The sequence below is a fragment of the Plectropomus leopardus genome, chromosome 3 (assembly GCF_008729295.1).
Source record: "Plectropomus leopardus isolate mb chromosome 3, YSFRI_Pleo_2.0, whole genome shotgun sequence".
Lineage (NCBI taxonomy): Eukaryota > Metazoa > Chordata > Actinopteri > Perciformes > Serranidae > Plectropomus > Plectropomus leopardus.
In genome coordinates, this window is record NC_056465.1 from 13,741,653 (window position 1) to 13,762,756 (window position 21,104).

Genomic DNA, 21,104 nt, shown 5'->3' on the forward strand with positions numbered 1-21,104 from the left:
CTGAAATATTTACAGCAGAGTGTCTCTGTATTTATGTCCATATATGTATGTCTATCTCCATGAATGTCTCTGTCCCGCAGAGTGTCCTCTGTGGGATATTTCTTTAATGGCAGCCACCACTGGGATACAGACACTCAGACAAAATCTAATGTGTGCTGATACACTGATGGACTTCAATGCTGCCTGTGGAAGCATTTGAGTTTATTGTAACAGATTTTTTAAAGTTGTGATTTGGAAAATCTCGAGTCAAGTCTTTTTTTTTTTAAGGGACAGTCTCACTATTTTCCTGGTGCTAAGGATAGTGTTATTTTATCCTTTAATATTAAAAAGTCCCCTGGAAAGAGCACAAGCAACAATCAGTTTATCCATCTAACATTTATTATCATTTTTTCATGGATTACGTGCATTACTATTACGACGAACATGGCTGGTGTGGTTTGTTTTGGACAGTTTTGAGATCTTTTTTCCATCTCTGGATGGCAAAGCTTCACAGAGCTCACTAAGGTTGATCTGCTTGTTTGATGAGTTCAGTGAAGACACTGTTGATGTTTACATGTGTTCTAATGATCAAATATGTAATCCAAATGATAAATATTTGGACAACATTGGGGTTTTATGGCACAGAGGCACATAGTATATCAAGCAGGGGCTTAACAATACTTATTGATAGTTAAAATAAACTGACGGTTTTATTTGCTTCATTTGATTTGTTGGTTATAATAAAATAACAATATCACCAGCCTTATTATTTAACACTGCAAATAAACCCAGAGCACAACAGGAATATTGGCTCTATTGTATCAGTGTCTTTGTCCTCCACTGAGCCATGAAACAGAGGCTCATGATTTCCCTTTAATCTAAAGGACAAAATGGCGAACCCCCTGTTTACATGCTTGGCAGAAAAACTCATAATCAACCAGAGTGTGCTTTCCAACACCGACACAACAGCTGTTTCTCCCGTCTCGAAGCACTGCCTGATCATTTTATTGCTGTTTCTGAGACTTTTTCTGTCTCCTTGCTGACAGACACATCAAACTAACATTACTCTGAGGAGACACAAAGACACTTCTCTCAGGCAGAGTGAAAGCACCCAGTTCTCTTGGAGTAACAATACATATTGCAATGCAAATAAATCTTGGGAGTTAAAAGCTCCACAGTCTCCTCTGCAAAATAAGTCAGGGGTTTGCATGTCGCCCAAAAAAAATGTGTTCCCAAAATTTCCCATGGTGGAGTAAAAATGCTGTGTTGAATCTTCTTTGTAATGAGAGTTCGGAGAGCAATCACAGCAAAGCCAAACACTCTGCAGTTTGTGACGGCTGTTAACAGCAGTATTGTTAGCTCAGGGATGGAGAACCTTGGCAATGCAATGGAAATAAATACTTTTGTACATACCAGGAGGCTGGAGATGTGTGTGTAGGCTCTCGTGGTTCTGTATTTGTGAGGACCAGTCTGAGTATAGACCTGTAGGTGAGGGTTTTTGTGAGTCTTCACGACTTCAAAGGGCTGTTTTAGGGATGGTTTAACTTAGTTTCAAAGGATGAGTTTGACATTTTCTGAAGTGCTGTTGGTTTGCTTTTAGTAGAAAACCAATACTACCCTTGCATCTGTTCTGGAAATCTGAAGATATTATTAAAATTAATTAGCATAAAGACTGGAACCAGGGGAAATCATACATATCTTTGTTTATTTAATACAAAAACCAAAGTGTCAAGACTAATGTGCAGTTTTAGGAGAGGACTTCCATTTTTGTGTGGATGAAACAAACTATACAAATATGGTATTAGTCTTTTCTATCTTTCAGCAAGAGAGCAGATAAGTGTATTTCCCAACAAAACTATGACTTTAAAAATGCATTCGGCAATGAAGTTCCTCACGAGCATGGTACAAACATGTGTTTGCGTGTGTTTGTGTGTAAATTCACATGCTGTTCATGAAGTCATGGATAATTTAATCAGCATCTCTGCCCGCCTGAGCATTCAGCGCAACCCAATCTCCAGACAAAATGTTGGCATTGTACATTTCTGCAAACCACGAAAACATTACATCTGTATGTTATTATGAGGCAGATACTTTGAAACTTTACTTTTAGACAATTCTGTGGTTTTGTGTGGTTAGGTTTAAGCACAAAAAAAAACAACTTAGTTATGGTAAAGAAAAGATCTTTAGCTTAAAATGCCTGGCTTTTTGTGGCACTATCCCAACATGAAACACAGTGACATCTCAGTAAAAAACAACAAACACGTTACGTAGAACTATAATTTGTCTCTTTAGAAAAGCTGATATGATCGGTATGACACAAACCAACATTTTCTTCTGATGACTGTGCTGTTTACAAAATTCAGCCAAGTCTACAAGAAAAAAGAAGCCAAAAAAAAATCCATTCCCTGATAATGGATGTGCCACAGCTGCTGAAAAAAAAGTGACTCGTTTTGTCATTTTGTAATTTCTGCCTTTGGAGACAAAAGAGCTACCTGTGGAGTGACCCTTAATGGCAACGCTGACAAAGACATTTAGCCTTGGATTTACCTAAAGGCCATCGTCATGGCAATGAGGTAGCAAGTAGAAGGTTATATATGAAGCTCTACAGGGACAGAAAGAGCTTACAGTGTGTGTGTGTGTGTGTGTGTGTGTGTGTGTGTGTGTGTGTGTACGCGCATCCCTCTCTGTCTGTATTTAGTCGCAAAGGGCTGAAAACAGTCACAGTCTCACCACACCTCTCTCCACACTTAGCACTGTTTTGTCATACTGTAATTACACAGGACATTTTGAGTACATATCATTATTGGCACAACATTTTTTACCTATAAACAAAGACGAAAATTATGTACATACACTTAAAGCAGATCATTTTTTGCTGTGTATTTCAACACACACACCCACATAACACAAACATGTGTTGCTACACCTGAAACCATTGTTTTGTTGCACCATAGTATTTTAAGATAAAATTGATAACGTCAGTAACAAAAAGGGAATTGAGTTGTATACAGTCATGAAGCTCACAAGGAATAGACCCACATGCTTGACTCAGAGGCTGATCAGGTAAGTGGTTATCATGGTCTTCAATCAAAGGCAGAGTCAAAAAACAACACAAACAGGCACAAGGAGGTTAATGCACGGAAAATAGTGCTGAACCACTTGCTACAAGAGACAAAGACAAACTGAAACTAAAGGAACAAACACCCAGCCTATATACACAAGGGGAAGGGACAAGACAAGACACAGGTGTGACAATCAGATGCAGGTGAAACATATTAGGGATGAGCAAGTAATCACGAAGGAGGGAAACTTAGCAGGATGTGGGGGCCTGAAATGATATCAGACAGAGATTTAGGTATGAAAAGACACTTATTCTACAAATAGTAATCATGCCATTTATACATATGGTCCATATTCTCATGGGAAATTAGGGATGTCAAAGTTCTCTGGTAGTATTTAAAAATCCTGTGGTCGACTTTGTTTTTGGCATTGTTTGTTACAGTAATCAAATGGAATTAATCGTTGTTTTTCCAAAGGTCTGATTTTTTTTAGAATCAATACACCTCATGGATCCAAAGGTCAACTCATTCATTGATTCATTCATTGAGTCATTCATTTAGTCAGTCATTCAGTCAGTCAGAGTTAGGCCGTCTGCAAACATCACACACCACACACACCCAGCAGTTTCATTTTACCCGTCTGCACCCTGCTGACTGCTGCTGAGTCACATTGAGTGGTGGCATTTATGCAAAGGTAAAATTTGCTCATCAGTTATCTTTTTTTCCCCCTCATCTAAGATACATGTCTCCCATATCCAATCATTTCAGTACAAGCATCTCACCGCATCAGAAGCTCTGCTGCACACTAATCCAAGCTTCTGCAACAGATGGACATCTTAATCTTCCTTATCATGCCCTCCTCCATCAACACTTCTGTCTTAGTATGGTGCTTGTGCTGTTTACCAGAGACAGCAGATTGATGAAGACGTGCAGCTCTGAGAACAAAATAAACACTGAAATGAGCTAATTGTCATTGAATAGCTTATGCAGCAGTGTGAATGGTTGAACGTGTGTTTATTATATGTAAAATCACATTAGATTTCACCAATAATGTGTAAAATAAATTTTACTGTGCTGTTGTGTTGTACCACAATAGATGAGGACATCTGAGCACTGCAGCTTCATTAAAACAGATGCCTCATGTGGAGGGCTGTAATAGGAATAAAAGCTATAATGATAAGAATCAGAATCAGCTTTATTGGCCAAGTATGCTTACACAAACAAGGAATACGACTCCGGTTAGCTTTTCATTTTTTATATTCAAGGCCTTCTAGAATTTCAAGGCCTTGCACTCTTTGAAGCACTCTTTATGATCACTTAAAAGTTTCATTGATACTGCACAGTATATACAGATCCATTGACATGCTTCTGTATGAATTCATACTTTTTTTATTTCTTCATTTTGTCCATTTCTTGTTTTATTCATTTATTTTTGTTAAAGGAACAGTGTGTAAGATTTAGGGGGATTTAGTGGTGTGTAGTGGTGAGGATTGCAAATTGCAACCAGCTAAAATTGTTGTTAAAAAATTGTTAAAATTCCTTCAGTTTTCATTGTTCAGGAGGTTTTGACCGGGAGCCTCAGAGTTCACTTCCTCTCCAAAAAAATAAAAATAAAATAAAATAAATAAATAAAACATGGAGATCTCCATTGACCTGCTCCCTATGTGGATATAAACAGCTCATTCTTAGGAAAGAAAAACAATGATTCTTATTTTCAGGTGATTCTACACTACAGAAAATATGCTGATTACAATATATTCCATTTCTGCTAATACATCCACCTAAATTTACACTGTTGTTTAATTGAAGTGTTTGAGGAGAAAGAAGTATTTTGAAAACGTATATACACGGCACTCCCTTTATTAAATGACATTAATGTTGTTTACAAATATTGTTTCGTGAACTTCTTTAACTACTCATATTAATGTTTTTTTTCATTGATCTTGTAATTGTGATGTCCTGGTACATGTGAAAGGATAGGTTACCAGTTTTGCCTTTCCACAATCAGGTGGCCAAATGAACATTGCTGCAGATTTTTCCATGTTCATATTGGAAGGATGGAGATCTCTTTTTAATGCGCTTTGAATGTGAGAGATGGTGGTAAAAATCCACAATCCTCACTCTGCGCAAAAATATATTCCAAAGTTTATCTGAAGCTAAGATGAGACCCTTGAATCAAGTGAATATCTTCTAAAGTTACAGTCTTTTAAGTATGAAAACCCCCCTTTGTGTTTCCACAGACAGATTTTCCTTGAAATTCAAGTATTTGAATATTCATCAACCTCTATCGGACTTTCCTTTTCTTAAAGCCTCGACCATGTTTTACATAACTATTTGAAAAGCCTCTTATCCACATTTAGCTGTATGACTAATATCTGTGATGCTGCGTACCTCCTGCAGCGCTGACCTCCTCAGATCTTCCAAACCGTCCATCTCCTCTCATCCTTTAATCCATCTCAGTGTCCTTTAAGATCCAAACTCTTCTTCTTTCTGAGCTTTATCCTCCCTTTCTGACCTTCTTCTCAATCTCTCCAAAATAAATGTCTTTCCCTATGCCCACTTCATGCCACCCCACCTCTGCTTATCCTTCCCCTCCCTTTCACATTCATTTTCTGTGGCAAAGTTTTACTCAGTGAAAATAAGAAATCAGTCATCAATCCAAATAATTAACCCTTTAAGAACTGAGCAAATTGGTTTGTTTTCTTTAAAAACAAAAAACAAAAAAACAACACACACACAGGGAGAAGGCAACAAAAACTTAACAAGACATGGCCCAAAAATTAACAAAAAAATCAGTATAAAAGTTTCAAGAAAATCAACTGAAAATAGTTGAAAAAAATTAAAACCAAACACAAAAAACGTTGAAAAAATAGTAGGACTATTCTGAGTTACTCTCTGTATGAGTTTAACTCTTGCAGCTCCGATAAATCTGCTCTAATTCTTTAAAACAGGACTGCAGAGACAACAAGTCAAGATGTCCTGCAAGACCACTTCAACAAACTGCACCGTCTTTGAACACTCATCTGACATTAGTTGTATTGCATGGTATCAAAAACAACTGTTAAGCACATAGTCCTGCCTTATCCAAATAAAAATACAAACAAACAAAAATGAAAACTGTCTTTGGTACAAAGAACAAAGCTGCTGTCACAGAGAAGACATGGTGACAAACTTTTCGTTATATGAACAAGCTTCCTTCTAAATTCATCTGTAATAATCCCATATGGAATGAAATACATGTCAGGCCTCATGATAGAGGTAAAGACATAATCTCACTGGATTATTTTACTTTAAAGCGGCTGCCAGATAACCAGAAAAGTTTTTTTCTGATATTTAATACTCTTTCAGTGTTCTTCTATCATACTTATCTTTCCCTCTGAGATTATGATTTATGTCATATTTCCAGGTCTGCTGCTACAACTGACTTAATATATACTGTAGCACTGCAATGCTTTATTACTAACTTTACTTTTTTGTCCCTGCTCCAAAAAATAAGGACTCCAAAGCTTTGAATTACTTGACACCAGTGGCTCTCTCTGATGAAAATTATTTCAAGAGGTCACTGGAGTTCAACTTTTACATTTTTATTCTTATTTCAACATTCAGTTGTCAGTCAGTTCGGCTTCTTTTTCAGCCTTACGTGTTTAATGAAACTAAGATTTTGGATTGCAAAGTTTTTTTCTTGTCGATTTTTTATATAACCTCAATTTGCTCCTTTATATTCTCTGTGCATCAACATAAATCATGGTAAATGGTAAAATAGTTTCCCTTTCAGTTCACTGATGAAGGCCACGAACTGAAGAGGCTCTACCTGCCTGCAGTGTTCATTATATTCTTTCAAATGCTTTTAGCATAAATGGTCATCATTAGGGACTATAAACCCTCTGGAAATATTTACTGCCTACAGAGTCATGGTGCCCAAAATGAATGCAAGGTGCGTCAGAGACTCTTCCAGCAGACTAAATGTTTTAATGTAATGAGAGCTGGCTCTTAGCAGTTGGCTTCTCATACTGCAGCACTTCACTTTGACTGGATCTTATTCTTATGCTTTTAAAAGATCAATGTGACAGGAGCTACTCTGAGTTATCTGTTGGTGTCTTCTGGAGTTTTTATTTATCAGTGCTGGCGACTTTATTTTTGCCTTTATTTGCTATTTATTTAAGTCATATTTTGGTTTCTTTGTCCTATTTGTGGGTGGTTTTTAATATATTTTTGTTTTATGTACTTTCATGAATATTTTTAGTTGTTGGTTTGCAGCCAACTTTCCCTTTGGGACTATAAAGTTGAAGTTGGGGGCTCCAGACAGAAAGGCATCAGAGAGACAAGAGGAATATATTTCAACAGACCAACAGAGGCAAGTGGGGTGAAAGAAAAGACAAGAACAAATCTAACTGGGAGATGAAATCAGACTCATGCCAGCAGCTCTCACACAGAGGGAGGGCAGTTTCCTCCTGACTCTTATCAGCTCATCCTATTAAAGTTTCCCCACATTATGGGGATAAAGCTGTGCTTTGCAGCACTTAGGCTGCCTGTGTAGAGCTGAATTAGTTTTGCTGGTAGAGGAAGACAGAGGCACCCGCACCTACTGCTGTGCCTCCAAACTGCCTCCACACCACTACAGCAAACCTCCACACTGATGCTTAAACTAAAGCAGGGATGTAATCAGTTAAAGCTGAAGTCTATATTTTATAGCTATGTGAGCAGTGTGGCTCTATATAGTATGCCACTGTCTATTGGTAAATCCAACATTTTGGTCAAAATATCTCAAAAATTATTGGATCGCCTTGAAGAGACAGAGAACCACAAGCCGAGTGCCATCTAGTTGCAATATATGGGCAAGAGGACATCTCAAACAACCTAGATAGATAAATGGCATTACAGATTAGATGAAAAATCTGTATTTCTGATAATGGGGTAAACTGTCCCTTTAAAGGGATTACTTCCCCAAAAAGGCACAATAAAGGAGGGAAGAATAAACATGCTAATCTCAGCAGCAATAACATAAGTTGAGAAGAATTGATCTGAAGGAGAGTAAATAGTTTGATGCATACAGAAAGCCGCAGAGCCTTAATGCATTATATTCTATATTTTGAATTGTCCCCCAGCACCTGAATTTTGTGTTTTCTTTAACAGAAATAGAAACAATTCCACCATAAATTGATGCAGAAAAATTCACCAGAATGTAGAAAATTAGTTTTCGATGCTAAAAAAAAAAAAAATCAGATCAGATAATCAAGTGCAAAACAGGCAGCACAGCTCTTGTGTGCTCTTTTCAACTGTGCATATTTGAAGAAAACACTCCCCACAGGCTGAGATGAGCTCGAGCAGTAGTCTCAAACTGGAAGTTGCCTTTATATAATGCACATGATTAGCATAATGCTGTACTTAAAGGTCAACTAATTCATGGGCCTGTGTAATGCTAATTATGACATTAAAGTATGTAGCACAAAGGTAATCAGACAGACGTCACTCTGTAGGCATGTGTCAAGCACCTCAGTAGGTGTCACTGCCAAACGCCCTCAAGCAACACAATCTCGATTCAGCTCCAGAGCTCCTGTCATGGTCCTGACCTTGTGCTCTGGATGTGCAGCAAGAAAAAAAAAAGAAAGGACGACCCAGGCAACATTATGACTGCAGATAAAGGGCCCCCTCTTCTGGTAATTAAATAGTAATGCAGTAGTTCATTAGGCTCTGAATTAAGTACATTGATCTGTAACATATCATTTTTATCAAATAGATACTTTAGGTTTTTCATCCCTCACTAACGCAGAGATCCTCTCCTAATGATAGATTATTTTCATTAATAAAAAAAAGAAAAACGAACCTCATGATTTTGATGAGACTTTGAGGGGGAGATATGATCATCCTTAAAGTCAATCTCACACTATTAATGAGGGAATGAGAATTTACTGTATTAATATAAATAATTGTGCAGATGTCAAAATGAAGTCAATTCCTCTACTTACTTTTGGCAAGTAGATTTTTTATTTGGTACTGGGTCTTCAGGGACATCTAAAAAAGGATAAATCTTTTCAAGGGTGAAATGCTGAAGGGGTTTTGTTGGTTGAAAAAAAACCCCTCAATTATCACTATTAGTACAGTTTAAAAGTAGTCGTCCATCCTGTCACTGTATATGGTTGCCACCATGTTTTTTGGTTTGTTTAGTTTTTTAAAATTTTTTTTATAAACATATTTTTGATTTTGTTAATCACACCAGTGTGCTACTCACTCTAAACCACTTCAGAGAAAAGCGGCAACAAAATTCCCAGCAGTATTGGCCTTTTAATAACAACAATAAAAACAGTCCAGAAACAGCTGTGGTTTCTGGCCAAAGCAAGCATGTACAGTAGTAGGCCAGTAGAAGTACAATAAAATTTGTAAATACATATAAGTGAATATAACAACAACTCTATGTTGGACAGAAGATTTATTCAAAATAGCTGAGGTCCACTTGTTTCTCTGTAACTACGACTTCCTGCAACTGCGTTAATGCATCCATGTGAAGCAGTCGACTTTGACACTATAAAGTCAACATGGAGAAAATGCTTGGCCAAAAGAAAAAGAAAAAAATGGTGGTCCTCAAATCAGCAGCTAGCTGTACAGCTGAACAAGAAATTTACTCACCAGCATGAAAAACTGTTTCCAAATTGATGGATTCAGATGTAAGGTCAAACAATGGCTTTCAGCTGAAAAGGCAGGAAAATGCGTGTGCAAAACCTATCATACGAATGTGATCACAGCAACCCCCTCCAAAAAAGCTGTAAATGTGGAATTTTAGTAAGAAATTATATGAAGTAATGTGTCAAAAACCTGATACTCTGAACAAAAATGACCTTGAAAAATCAGATCCCTGTTTCAAGCCATAGCCAAAATGTGCCATCAGCCAGTACGGTGCTGAGTCTCCACCCTGCGAGGCAGCCAGGAAGAATACGTGATCAGTACATTCAGTTGATATCTTCATTGAATTGGCCTCTAACGGTGCAAATATCTGATGTCCAGGAGGAGGAAACCAACTCAAACCTTCAAGTTTTAAGTGAACGGTTGGTCCACTGAATCGAAACATCCTAATTTTAATAAACATGTTAGAAAAACAAGCATATAACTGTAAGCATGACACTGCTGTAAAGTCCAGCATGAAATGCATAAAATGATGCTAAAACAGTTAAAAATGTCGTTCAGGTTAAAATGGCCATCAGGGAGGTAAGGCCACTCCATTTGGGATGGAAGGTCCGTCCCATTGGTCCAGGCTGGTCCGACGCCTGTGTCCTCGGTCCAATTCAGAGCTCTCTTGTGTCCTTAACAGACCATGTGGCCATTTAGTTGAAATCCACGGAGAAAGATAAATGCACAACGCAATAACAACCTGATGGGTCCAGCATTTCTGTGGGTCAGTAGAGGGCCACGTCAGTAGTTCTTTGCCAGTAAAAATCTGATTAGCTACAGATTATTATTGAACTCCAAAAGTAACCAAAAGTGAGCAGCCATTCTGTAGTTCGGGCTCCCTGGAACACCGAAGGCCGGGTTGTGTTAGCTTACGTGACGGACTGTCAGTGACAGAGGTCGTCTGACAGGTTTGGACACAACGTCTCATGTAACCAGGCGAGCAGTCAGTGAGTGAAAGGGACTATTATTCAGTCGTTTAATCGTTGAGGCGACAGTCACACAGCTCCTTGTGGATTCTCTTGCGGATGCGAGGCATGTCCTCCTGACTGAACAGCAGTGGCTGCTTCACAGACAGACATCGGCAGTACTGAGAGACAAAGACAAAAAGAAAAGACAGTCAAGAAAATGATCCACAACCACAGCTAGGTTGCCATATTAAACGCGGAAAATGACAGAAACTTCTCTCCAGCGTCTTTCGCCCCCTTGGAGACAGAGTAATGATCACATTTGTGTAGAATCCTGGGGCAGGAAAGACACGCTGGAGACAAAGCTGTACTTAATGTCTTTTTCTGAGAGCAAAGAGAGGGGGCAAACAGGGACAGGAGATGAGGAAAAGAAAGAAAAGGAAAGAGTGATGAAAATGGACAGCTGTGAAGTTGGGAGAGGATAATGTCTCACCTCGAGGACAAAAACTCCACAGTCGCTGTCGTTCTTCTGCTGAGGAATACCCTGAGGAGTCAGCAAGTCACAGTCAGACAGGGGACATAAAATGTCACAGTTACAGCTTCTCAAGTGTCTTTATATGTGTATGTTTACTGCACATACATACAACTATATACAGTAGATGTTGGACATTATAGTTATTGTAGTTTAGATTGTAGGTGAATGCAGGATGAGCATTGCAGTCGGGGTTCAGGGTTACCTTGATGATGGTTATCTTCCAGCCTTTCTGGAAAGCTGTCTGTTGTCTTTCTTTGGCTTCAGACTGAAGATATTTCATAATGTTCTGAATCACACACAAAGACGACAACAGAGTTATGCTACGATGTAATTATCGCCAGGGACTAGCTTTGTCCTGGAAGCACAAACTTTTTTACATTTCTACTGTGAAATATGATGAATACCTACATCAAACAGGTTTAACACATTTTAACTTAATGTGAAGGCATTTAAATAGCAATAAGGAAGAGCAGACATGATCTTCACTAAAAAGCTGAGGGTAAGGACAGCTGAGGAAGACACTCCTTAGTATGATTAAGCAGATGGTGAGAGTGTGAGCTAAATTTAAACATGAAAATGTATGGTCAAAATGTATCTTCAGCTGCATGCCAACATATCTACACTGATGGTTTTGACTTGTTAGGGATCGGGTTGTAAGGGCATATATGTAATGTGACTGATGATTTCACTATTTCCGTCTACAAAAACTTCCCCTTTAATAATGCTGATAAAAGGTCATTCTGTACAGCTGTCAGAAATGCTACATATATGCAAGCATGCAAGCAGACAAATAATAATTATCAAACCAAGTTTACTATAGTTAACTAAAACTAAAATAAAACTAAAACTAGGTGTAAAAAAATTATGGAAATAAATATAAAAACCTGACTTAAAAATATAAAAAAGAATAAAAAAAGAAAACTAACTGAAGTAATTAAAAATATCATGTAGAAACTCTCCAAAAACTCTGAAAAAGAGGAGAGAAGAGGACGTTAGTATCACTAAATCCTGTGATCGATAATCTTTTCCCTGACAAATACCCCATATTATAATGAAAAAAACTAACCTAAAACTCGACATTTTTATACAATAAAACTAAACCGAAACCAGCAAACTTGACGGTTCAATAATTTATCAGAAAACAAGAGCAGAAGCGCTGGATCGCTGATGATCTCGTTTGTTTCACAAGGATTTAAAAACATCCAAAAATCTGAAATAATGAACTACGACCCAAAGACATCAACATGCATGCAGGCGCTCACATCTGTAGTGTGTCTGAAGACGATTCCCTGACTGTCGTAGTAACTGATGGTTTTGGTTGCCATGGTGACCGTGATGAGGGACCAGTGGATTTCTAAGTGGATGGGAAATAGCAGCAGCCACTTGGAGAACAGGTCAACCTGAAATAATCCGACAAATTAAAATACACACAAATTAATTATCCAAGATACTACATGTTGCAGGTGTGTACCGTCAAATTAATGATTTATTAAATGCTTAAACATTTTATTTAACACTAAGCCAAACAGGTGTTTTAGAATTGCTGTTTCACACAGGAAAATGTGTTGACCTCCTTTATTTACACGGCTGAACAGTAAGGTGGTTGGAAATGGTGGTTTTGTTAATTAGCACATTTCACATGACATACATTTACTTTATGTAGTTAGCCAACTGAATGTAAAGTTTGATGCCAACAGAGAAACCAGACCACAAAAAGGTAGACAGTAAAATCTCATTTCCTGCTGCATCTGGGCACCAGCTGCTGTCAAGCCCAGACACCAAGAGGCAAATAAAAAGCCAAAAACAAAAAAGTGACATTCAAGTAAATGTAAAATGGCTAAACTCCAAATTATATTCTTCCTTACTTTTTTAGTCCATCTCTTCACGCCCTCGTAACCCTTGGCAACCAGCTGCTTGTGGAAAAAACTGTTGAAAAAGTGGACCTGGGAGAGAAATAAGTAAGGCATTACACAGATTAATTGTTTATTTATTAATAATAAATGACATGTCTAAGACTTGAAATATTATATCAAGAGTCTCAAAACACTGTGAAACAGTTTGTCGACTCCTACACTGAGCCCTTTTTATATTTTATAAATCTCATCTTATGTCCTCGTTATATGACTTTTTTAATTTTTATATCGACTATATGAACACCCTGACTTACCTTGTGTTCTGTGGCCTCCATGATGAGTTCACCATACATGTTGATAATCTACACAGACAGAAGAAAAAGTTTCACTATAAAACTGTCTTACATCACTAACACAACAAATCTTTACATTGTTGATTTCATCTTTCAAATGACTTTTTATTTTAGAAGGGCAGACAGAGAACAACGAAGTGTGATGGTTGGAAGAATGCTTTTCTAACAGCACGACACTTCGTCTGTCTTTACCTGGTCATTAAGCCAATTCTGTTCCTCCAGTGTGCCGAGGTCCTCCAGGCCCAGGGTGTGTTTGTTATACGTCACCATGAAACCTGCGACAGGAGCAGAGGCCAGCGCCGCCCTGTACCGAGTCATCTCCCCTTTAATGTCCAGTCCCCTTCAACAAAAACAACACAGGAAATGCAGCGAAAATGTGTTCACTTTATCTACAGGAACATTAAAATGAACATGGCAGTTGCAGATTGATTTGACATAAAATGACATATGATGACATATAATGTCGTCCCACAGATAATGAAAAGGGTTCATATTTACTTTGAATAACACGTTATGTCAAGTTGATCATAACAGCAAAAAATCTCTGTACACAGTAAATGATGCATTCTATGGTTCGTTGTCGATGTTTCAGTGTGCTGTTTGGAAAAATTATGTATAAGGCATCTATGTTTCATCTTATTCCTGGTCAACTGAAGTACTTGCTGCTGTTTCCCCTGTATCACTTGTTTAATTTATGGCCGTCCTTGCAGGATTTTAAAAATGGCATATGCAAAAGTACTGACACACATAGATAAACCTTCAAGAAACATTCAGACAGACTGAGTGTGACTGTGAGTGTGTGTGTGTGTGTGTGTGTGTGTGTGTGTGTGTGTGTGTGTGTGTGTGTGTGTGTGTGTGTGTGTGTGTGTGTATACTGACCTGTTGCTGAGGTCAGAGTTTCCTTTCTTCTTCAGGTATTCCAAAACATCAGTCTCACTGAGAGGAATGAAACTGCCGTACTTCATGTAGAAACTCTCCAAAAACTCTGAAAAAGAGGAGAGAAGAGGACATTAGTATCACTAAATCCTGTGATCTTAACAATTGCTGCTCGTCATTTCAGGCCTGTGAGTTAATAAATTCAAGTGGTGTTACATTTTTGTGGATTTACCTCGAGTAACACACACGCTGCTGATATTTGCACATCCAATACCAATAACTCTCTGAAATTGTTTTTGTTTGTTTGTGTAAAAGCTGCAGTCATATTTATTCACTGGCAAACATTAGAAATGCCAGAAACATACTGTCTACAAATAAAAACCTTATTCTAAGAGGGTACATCAGGATAATGTGTTGTAAATAGAAAAAATCCCTCCCTATTTCTGATTCATGATATGTGCAGATGACTGATTTGTTCTTAGCCATGTGGAAAAAAAAGAAACTCAGGGCTGATCTTAAATTAGGCTTGTCCTTAAAGCTAAAATATCTCTGGGATTTCTGGACTGTTTTTTATTAAGCTAGATGACCAAGTTAAAACAAAAAAAAGGAACTTGTTTACATCAGCTTAAAAATAATTAACCTATGTCTTATCCGGGAAATTACTGTTAAGTGATTTTGAAATAAGAAAATATCCCATAAAAGTTCTGTGTGTACAAATGTTTCATGGAAGAGGCCACATTTTATGAATGTCATATGACAGATAAAAATGCTCTCCTCAGCACTTACTTCTTTCAGTTTCTGTGTAAAAAGGTCAATGATTTAACACGCTTCACACCAACAAACTGAGAGGACATCTCACCGTGGATCATATCTGTAAGCTGCTCTTTATCATTCTGCTTCTCCACATCCATCTTTTGTCCCTTTGTGTCTTCTGACAGCTCTTTGTCCCAGTTTTCTTCCACCCCCTCCTTCTCCCAGGTTCCACGCTGACAGTACAGCCTGTGGTCTCTTAATGCCCTGCTGTGCTCCATGCTGCTCACTGTGATCGGGCCCCGGAATGGAGGTGCAATCAAAGTTGGATGAGAAGTTTCCACCTCCATAAGTGTGGAGGAGTGGTCAGCACTTGTTGGTGTGGTGACATTTCCGTTGGACAGAGTTACTGGAACAGACACCAAGTCCGTTTTGTCAGGAGTCTTGTCCACCTGCATCTCAGAGTCCAGATCCAGAGGAGATCCTGACCTTGAAGCGGGATCTGATGGCCGCGAGATAGAAAGCGTTCCATTTTTCACTTCACTCATGATTATGTCACCGTCTTTAGTCTCCTCTGCAGGTTCGGTGTCACTCAGATTTACAGTGTCTCCATTTCCAAATGGAGCTTTAAGTGAGCTGGGGTCAGTCTGCTCTCCATGGTTCATCTGTGCATCTTTGTTTTGCCTTTGCACAAACACCAATGGAGCTGGTGCATTGATTTTAGAATTGATGACAACACCACCTGAACCTCCCCTCTTTATTCCACCGTCTACTTTCATTTTTGATGCAAGTGTAGCTCCCACCATTACCCTCCCTCCACTCTCTCTTACTACTGGTGCTCCCCTGCCCACTGTTCCTGACAATATCATCTCTACATTCTTGCAGTCACCGCCTCCTTTTCTCCCTGACACATCCATCAACATGTCCTCCTTTTTCTGTCCATCGCTTTTCTCCGGAGCAACATAGTTCCTTATTGGTCCCTCCTGCAGGGAGACTTTGGCAGGGGGAGCAACAGATATTTGTGACTGAGTTTCAGCCACTACTACAGTCTTTTGCACCTTCTCATGTCTTTCATCGTCATCTTCTGCTTCCTCTCCCGTCTCCTTGGTCAAATCAAAACACTTGAAACGTGTCAGCTGGCCATCCACTTTTCTTTTAGGGGTGTCCCCGAGGTCCCTAATGGCCCCTCTCCCTCTTCCTCTCCCTCTCCCCCTCCCTCTGCCCAAGGCTCTAACATCATGTCCCGTACTGTTGGGGCCACAACAGTCACAGGCTTTAGGCGTCCTCTTCCTGCCTGACGTACGGCCATTGACTGGACCCTGAGCAGCAGTAGATGTCTGTGTAGAAGACCAGGATGATACTGGGGTTGAATTAGGAGTAAGTGCTTCTCCAGCAGTTACAACAGGGGGCTCAGGATCAGCAGGAGTTGGAGTAGAGGGCTGTGTCGGGTCTGAGTTAGAGGTAAGGTCTTTGGTGAGGAGTTTGGTAGGGGTCTGGGTTAGGTCTTGATCTGTAGAATCTCCAGGGGGAGGCACTAGAGGAGGTGCTGTAGCAGTCACAGTTAAATGAGGTGATGCTGATGGTGTTGTTTTCATTGGGGATGCAGAGCCGCTGTGAACCATGACGTCCTCCGTTGGCTCTTCAACCCCATCCCCAACACCCCCTCTCTGCACTCCTGTCCTCTCCTTCCCCTTTGGTCCTGAATTGTATGTGTGTTGTGATTTTCTTTCCTTAGTCTTTATCCTTATGTTTCCATCCAGGCAGACTTCTGTAAAGTACTTTTACTGTGTAAAACAGAAGTTGTTCTCAAGCCTTCTCCACCATCGAGCTCATTGACTTGACAGCAGACTAGAACATGGCACTCATAAAGTGTTCCTCAGTGATCAGTAGACTCTGTACACTTCAGTAATACCACCATGGTCTCCTAAATCTGGCAAGACAAGGAGGAAACAGAGAGACAGAACAAGAGCCAATGAATGAAATGTTGGCAAGCGCTTCTCATTGTACAGTTAAATCTTTGCAGTTCAAATGTTTAAGGCATTACTTATTATTTCAAATAATGACCCCCCCCCTTTTTTTCTTTGTCCTCCTCTCTCTTTCTATGTATTATTTTGTAATATGGATTACTGTCATTTTATTACGTTGATCTGTTCAGTACACACAGCATCTATTACACGTGTGTCCGTCCTGGCACAGTAATCCGTCCTCAGTTGCTCCTCCTGAGGTTTAAACCATTTTCCCCTGTTAAAGGTTTGCTTTTTTTTAGAGGGAATTTTTTTTATCCACTCTGAGGAACAGCGGGATGTTGTATCTTGTGAAGCCCTCTGTAGGTAATTATGATTTGTGATATTGGACTTTATTAATCAAATTGAAATTGTTATTGAATTGCATTTATTATAGTTCAGCCCTTTGTAACATGCTCTGTGACTGGCCAACAATGAACTTTGACTCGACTAGTCTATAAATCACTTTGCCGTTGCCTTTGGGTATGAAATGTGCTATATATATAAATTTGCCTTGCCTTGCCTAAACAAAGTGCCCTTTTAATCTGTTTCTCGTTCTGCTGGGGACTTTATTCACTGCTTGTTTAAGACTTGGCCAAATACTGAACTGAAGTAGCAACTACAGTTATCTTCTATTAGGCTAACAGGTGTCTCGCTGTTCAGATACAGTATGTGAATAATTCGTTTTAGCTTGCAACAAACATAAATTTTGCACAAAGATATGCCGACTTAACAATACTAACTACTTAAGTGTGGCACTCGCCTATTTTTCCTAGTAACGTTACTGTCACTTTTCCAAAGAGATGTAATTTCGCCGAGAAGCTAAACTCGTAGTTAGCTTACGTTAGCAACATAGCAGCGACATTTAACAATGCCCGAGCTGTAAAAATTCAGTATGCACATATAAATTCGTCATGGCAGCTTTGCTGGTCATTAGCAAAAATGCAAAAGTCTGTTACAGTACCCACAATCACTCAAGTTATGAAAAGCTACGTTAGCTCAGGTAATGTAACATTATGCACCGGGCTGCTGCACACACAATTAATAATATAACGCACTGTCAGATAATTTACGCATGTCAGATATCACATATCATTAAGTTTTGCATAAGTTAGTCGTCCCCTGGAGGCTAGCTAACTCAGCTAGCTGCAGCCAAAACAAGAGAAAACACAAAGCAGCGACTACACACATTTCCTCCATTTTCAATAGGAAGTTGGAGACGTCTATAAACAAAACACGGAGCTGAAAGACGGTAGTTAAGGTGTTATGGCGTAAAAGGCAAAAACATGACTAAAAGAGAAGAGAAAAAACGTTATACAGTACCTTGTATGTGAAATAACAAACTGTGTTTCTTCTGACCACGATTTGAAGAAACAACAACTCAAGCTGTAGTCGCTGATTGATTACGTCACGGTGTCGGGCTCAGCTTCGGCTGCGTCCGGATTCTTCCGGCTGCTCCCCCGAAGTAACCGAACATCTTTCAATATCTTTTAATTAACTCTTCCTAATTTAATTAACTCTTCCTAATTCGACTCTCCCTTTAAATATCGCTGTAACGCTTCTAAACTCAATATTTTACAAAAGACAACAATATCTCCAGCAGATATTGTAGTCGATTTCCTATTTTAGTGTCTTTTATTTGCGTGACACGTCCATTAACCATTTGAAACCTGAGTTGGCTTAATTTCTTATTATTATTTAAGAAGGCGATGAGCAACAAAACGACCCAAAAATTAGCAAGAAATCAGTGAAAAATACGAGAAAATTACCTGAGAATTAGTGGGACAAAAATCCAAGTCCAATGGGAAAAAAGGTTTAAATAATAATAATAATACAAATAAACAACAACAAAAAATATGATTATATATATATATATATATATATATATATATATAATATATATATATATACACACATATATCCCTTTTTCCCCTGGACATTTTCCTGTAGCTTTTAAATAATACATTTCTACATTTACTAATTTATTGCAATTTGTGGAGAATTTCTTACCAGTTTGCACATTGCCGTTCTTTTTTTGCATGTTTTTGAAAGAAATTGCACCAGTTTGCTCACGGTTCAAAGGTTTAATCAGTAATGACATAGCAAATAAGATAAAATAGTGGATAAAGTGATGTTGAACATTGGCAAAACACATCTAAAACATAATATAATTACAATGCAAAATATAATGCATACTGCTATTATCATGGTTTTATGTTATTATCCTTTTTTATTTTCTTTTTACCCACCTGATCACTGACACAACACACATTGTATCTTGATAATCTTTAATTACAAAAACAACTAAGATAGGAAAACAATAAATAAAACTAATGGTCAAAAAGTAAAGGAATTGCGGTAAGTACAAAATTATCAACAGTAAAATTTCAAAGAGGTTACATGGAGAGAAAATTGACATGATTATTACTGGTTGCTTGACACCAGTAGTTTCCAATCTTGTCAATGTAATGCCGTGACTTTTTGTAAAAACAGAAAAATCGACCACAGGTAAACTGAATTAACAGTGTAAAAATATCACATATTATTGTTTAGTGAAATGGGTATACCATAATGTAAAGTAATGCTGCACAAGGCCCAAAATGTATCAAACAAGCAAATTCAAACAGATTTTAGTGAAAAAATTAGCTTTAAAAAACACATGTCAACAAAATATTTAAACATATTTCAGCTTAATTCAAGGCTTCAACAAACCAACTCAGACCTACCATTTTTAAAAATAATGCAGCAGAATATGCATTGAAAAAAAACAGTCAGTCTGTTGCTATACATTTCTATTTGTACATAAGGTCAGTGCTCTATTGTTCTCTACTTGCATGATCAAAAACAAAAGACATATTAAGCCTCTTTACAAGTGTTGTTTGGCTCCAGTGATGTCAGATGATTAGAGATGACCTGATTAGTCCCATCTAAACACCACCCCATTACCAGGTGCAGCTGTGCAAGGGGTCTCACTTTTCACATACAAGTCTTGCAACGCTGCGGTGCCGTGGCACTAATGCCACGAGGAGTCATTTGGAAAATGCTGCAGTTTTAATACAAAAATAGAAAAAATATGCTTTAAGGATACATGTTTTACTGCAAAGACAAACTGTGAGAACATAGTGCTTTTTAAATCGGCACCATGTACAGGTACAGTTTTTTTCACAATTTATACAAAACAATATTGACTTGGGTCATAACCTTTGGATCACCTGACAGATTGATCGATTAGATGAATGATTAATGATAATTTTCCATTAAAGCGGGCTCACAACCTTCCTGATGTTTGAAAAGTGGGGGGGGAGGGGGGTCATAGTAAGACAAACAGTTATGATGAAAGAATGATCTACACAGAGTAACTTTCTTTATTTTACAGCATGTTTTCTGCACTCAGACTGCAATTAAAGCATGTCGCACTGTGGAAGACAGCGGAGAAGTAGATGTTGGTGAAGATGACCGTTTAGTGCAGCAGATGGTGACAACTGCAGGGTTTGGGTCTGGAAGAGATGACAGGTAGGATTAATTAGACAAAAGGTGACTATTATCCTTTGATAGAAACACATTCTCAAACATGACAGAAATGTATGCTATTTTATCATGTAAAGGGATAGATAGTAAGAATATTAGTTTTTACCAGAGCTACAAATTAAAGCAATACAACAGACTTTACAACAACTTTATTTTCTATATCTAATTTATTTTTCTTCTTAAACCCTGGCCCTAATCCTGCATCGTAAAGCAGTGAGTTACTGAGAAAGCATTACCTATCAATGTGTGGTGTTGAGAGCTGGAGTATGTATGGTCTTGGAGACTGCTGCACCGTTGCTGCCTCCTGTTGTTAGCACCTGGAGCTGCAGCTGGTAAACACTGTCGGCCTGAAGGCTCTGAACTGACACCGACCGCTGAGACTGTGAAGGGTGAAGCAGGGTCAGTTTCAAAGACACAGAACAGATAAACTGCTCTAATTTGACAATAACAAAAATCCAGAATATCACCACATTTATGCTTTGTTATAAAATATGTAAATGCTGTATTATGATGGGGTTTTTTTTTTTTTACTATTTTTAACATTTTCTCAAAGTGACTAAATTGTTTGAATGCAAATACTGCCTCTTTAAAGTACAAATT

At 38.3% G+C, this 21,104-nt stretch overlaps 2 protein-coding genes across 2 annotated transcripts in view; both read right to left on the reverse strand.

Moving 5' to 3' along the window:
- Window positions 1-9,450: 9,450 nt before the first annotated feature.
- LOC121941356 lies at window positions 9,451-18,363 on the reverse strand. The gene is made up of 10 exons (XM_042484134.1): window positions 18,300-18,363; window positions 15,083-16,903; window positions 14,227-14,332; window positions 13,540-13,687; window positions 13,309-13,356; window positions 13,007-13,084; window positions 12,404-12,541; window positions 11,344-11,427; window positions 11,100-11,150; window positions 9,451-10,788 (listed from the first exon to the last, which is right to left on the reverse strand). The coding sequence occupies exons 2-10, from the start codon at window positions 16,593-16,595 to the stop codon at window positions 10,678-10,680; spliced, it is 2,277 nt and encodes a 758-aa protein (XP_042340068.1). The 5' UTR covers window positions 16,596-16,903; window positions 18,300-18,363; the 3' UTR covers window positions 9,451-10,677.
- A 2,073-nt stretch (window positions 18,364-20,436) lies between these two features.
- Window positions 20,437-21,104, reverse strand: part of anos1b (anosmin 1b) — a 61,120-nt gene continuing 60,452 nt past the window's right edge. The window contains exons 14-15 of the mRNA XM_042483932.1: window positions 20,741-20,884; window positions 20,437-20,473 (exon numbers count right to left, since the gene is read on the reverse strand). Coding sequence (XP_042339866.1) covers window positions 20,744-20,884 — 141 coding nt within the window. The 3' untranslated portion in view covers window positions 20,437-20,473; window positions 20,741-20,743. The remainder of the gene's footprint in view (window positions 20,474-20,740; window positions 20,885-21,104) is intronic.

Excerpts from the sequence above, each read along its gene's own strand:
- LOC121941356 (XM_042484134.1), bottom strand. The coding sequence starts at position 16,595 with ATGGTTCACAGCGGCTCTGCATCCCCAATGAAAACAACACCATCAGCA. Across the intron at positions 14,333-15,082 it reads GCTTACAGATATGATCCACG|AGTTTTTGGAGAGTTTCTAC; the intron begins GTGAGATGTCCT and ends CCTCTTTTTCAG. Across the intron at positions 11,151-11,343 it reads GGAAGATAACCATCATCAAG|GGTATTCCTCAGCAGAAGAA; the intron begins GTAACCCTGAAC and ends CTGACTCCTCAG.